Below are 2,566 nucleotides of genomic sequence, written 5' to 3'. Positions count from 1 at the left end.
ACCTGCGGCGGCACATGCTGACCCACACCAACGAGAAACCCTTTGAGTGCCAGCTCTGCGGGCAGCGGTGAGGCTTGGCGAAGCCTGTGGGGCTGCTGGGCCTGCGGAGGGTGGGGGGGCGCCCCTGAGCCTGCATCCTCCTCCCTCAGCTTCAACCGCAACGGGCACCTCAAGTTCCACATCCAGCGGCTCCACAGCCCTGACGGGAGGAAGACGGCAGCCCCCACTGCACGGGCCCCAGCCCGGCCCCCCACCCAGACCATCATCCTCAACAGTGATGACGAAACGCTGGCCACACTGCACAGTGAGCAGGACCCCAGGGTGGACCTGGGACTGGAGCCACTGCCCCAGCACACACCCTTGGGCTGGGGTGGAGCTGGGCCATGTCAGGTTTCCCTGGAACCCCTGAGCGAATGTCCCCCCTCTTTTCTGCCCAGCTGCCTTCCAGTCCAGTCACGGAGTCCTGGGTCCGGAGCGGCTCCAACAGGCACTGGGCCAGGAACACATCTTCGTGGCCCAGGAACAGACAGTGAGCAATCCGGTGAGAGCCTGAGTTTGGGGGCCCCGCTGGCGGGTTGGGGACAGGGGTGGGGGCACCCAGAAATCTGAAGCTAGAGCTGGCCTGGCCATGACAGGAGGAAGCCGCCTACATCCAAGAGATCACCACGGCAGACGGCCAGATGGTCCAGCACCTGGTGGCATCTGACAGCCAGGTGAGCTGCCGCTGCTGACCACCTGGGCCGGGGCGCCCATCCTCCCCCCAGGAGGAGGGGGGACAGTACTTTGCAAATGACCCCTCTGAGGGTCCATCCTTGCAGTTGCCATTGCTGATGGGGTGGGTGTCCCCAGCCACTCTGCTCTGCCTTCCTCGTGGAGCTCCCGGCGGGTGGGCTGTCAGCATCTGCCTCTTCTCCCTTCTCAGGTACAGTACATCATTTCCCCAGACGGAGTCCAGCAGCTCCTTCCCCAGGAATATGTGGTGGTGCCCGAGGGCCATCACATCCAGGTAGGCCAGGCCTGGGGCAAGGCCAGGGGAGCGGGGTGGAGAGGCGCCGACACCTCCTTCCAGGATCACTACGTGGGCTTCCTCTCTCCAGGTACAGGAGGGCCAGATCACGCACATCCAGTATGAGCAAGGGGCCCCCTTCCTTCAGGAGTCCCAGGTAGAGCCCCTGGGGACCCAGGGGAGCAGAGGTCCAGGCAGGGGGCCTGTAAGGCTGTGTCTCACTGGCTTCTCTTCTCCAGATCCAATACGTGCCTGTGTCCCCGGGCCAGCAGTTGGTCACCCAGGCCCAGCTCGAGGCTGCGGCACACTCAGCTGTCACAGGTACAGGGCTAGACCCCGAGGGTCTCGGGGGCCTGGGAGCCAGGCCTCATTCCTGGGCCTCAGGTCACCGTCCTCTCCCCTCCCTGGCAGCGGTGGCCGACGCTGCCATGGCCCAAGCCCAGGGCCTCTTTGGCACAGAGGAGGCGGTGCCCGAACACATCCAACAGCTGCAGCACCAGGGCATCGAATACGACGTCATCACCCTGAGCGATGACTGAGCGAGCCCCAGGAGCCCAGCACAGACCGTGAATGTTGATGGGGCCTGCCCTGCTGGGGGTGGAGGCCCATGGGGACTCCCTCCCTGCTCCACCTAGGATCTCCAGATACTGAGCAGCCAGCATCCTGTCACTCCTGGGGAGCCAGACCTGTGCTGCTGGGGTTGCGGACAGCCATGGGCACCAGCCAGGACACGCTGGGGGCCCCAGCCTGCAGGCAGGCTTCGGGAGAGAAATTTATTTTTGTTGGTGTGTACCCACTGGTCTCTCAGGCTCAATAAAGGGGCCAGAGTCTAGCCTTGGCCCACTCCCTTTGTCCACGTGCTGCTACAGCTGGAACCAGGCAAGGCCTTAGGAAGCAGGAAGAGGAGCCTGTTAGAGCCCACGAGGGTGGGACTGAGGTGGGAGCTGCCCGGCCAGAGGTGCACCCTGCCCCGCCTCTGTAAGTACAGTAGCCCAGGAGGGCAGACTCGTGGGGCAGCAGCCTGGTACCGAGAGACGGACAAGCTGAGGAAAGTGGACAGCACCTTCAGGCGCTGCTTCCTCCCCAGCCCCAGGGGCGCACTGGCCCCACGCCTCAAGGTCCTCCGCGCACAGCCAGGTACCGGCACCGAGGGCAACAGAGCCCAGGTGCCCTGGAGCCGCACTTCCTCCTGGCCCTTGACCGTAAAACAGCCGGCTGCCCACTCAGTGGTGGCTCCAGGCATCTAGGTTTCTACCAGCCCTCCACTCCCCAGGGGTGTCAGTGAAGCTGCTGCTGGCTGTGGGAGCTTGGGGCTTGCAGGTGGTTGACGCTGCCTCTGGACCCTTCAGACTTCCTGGGCACAGCAGGATGAGAAGCTAGATCCTGGAGCCCGGGGCCAGGTGCGAAGGCCCAGAAGTCATGAGAAGGTGCGCCTGGATGTGCAGTGGAGGGCTGCGGTCCTGCGAGTGGCTCCAGCTTCCTCAGCCTGTTCTGCCCTCAAGACCCTCACACGTCCTCAAGGGGGGGTTTCTGTATTTCCTTTTACAAATGAAACAAGGT

The 2,566-nt window shown here is 64.0% G+C and overlaps 1 protein-coding gene across 1 annotated transcript in view; it reads left to right on the top strand.

Moving 5' to 3' along the window:
• ZNF335 (zinc finger protein 335) overlaps window positions 1–1,858 on the top strand; it is a 19,322-nt gene extending 17,464 nt beyond the window's left edge. The window contains exons 22-29 of the mRNA XM_010835111.1: window positions 3–67; window positions 150–304; window positions 438–541; window positions 636–713; window positions 923–1,006; window positions 1,098–1,163; window positions 1,246–1,327; window positions 1,418–1,858. Of these exons, the coding sequence (XP_010833413.1) occupies window positions 3–67; window positions 150–304; window positions 438–541; window positions 636–713; window positions 923–1,006; window positions 1,098–1,163; window positions 1,246–1,327; window positions 1,418–1,545 (762 nt within the window). The 3' untranslated portion in view covers window positions 1,546–1,858. The remainder of the gene's footprint in view (window positions 1–2; window positions 68–149; window positions 305–437; window positions 542–635; window positions 714–922; window positions 1,007–1,097; window positions 1,164–1,245; window positions 1,328–1,417) is intronic.
• Window positions 1,859–2,566: the final 708 nt, after the last annotated feature.

Source organism: Bison bison, unplaced genomic scaffold (genome assembly GCF_000754665.1).
Source record: "Bison bison bison isolate TAMUID 2011002044 unplaced genomic scaffold, Bison_UMD1.0 scf7180017864038, whole genome shotgun sequence".
NCBI lineage: Eukaryota > Metazoa > Chordata > Mammalia > Artiodactyla > Bovidae > Bison > Bison bison.
Note: the sequence above shows the minus strand (reverse complement) of the source record. Positions and strands in the feature narration are given on the sequence as shown.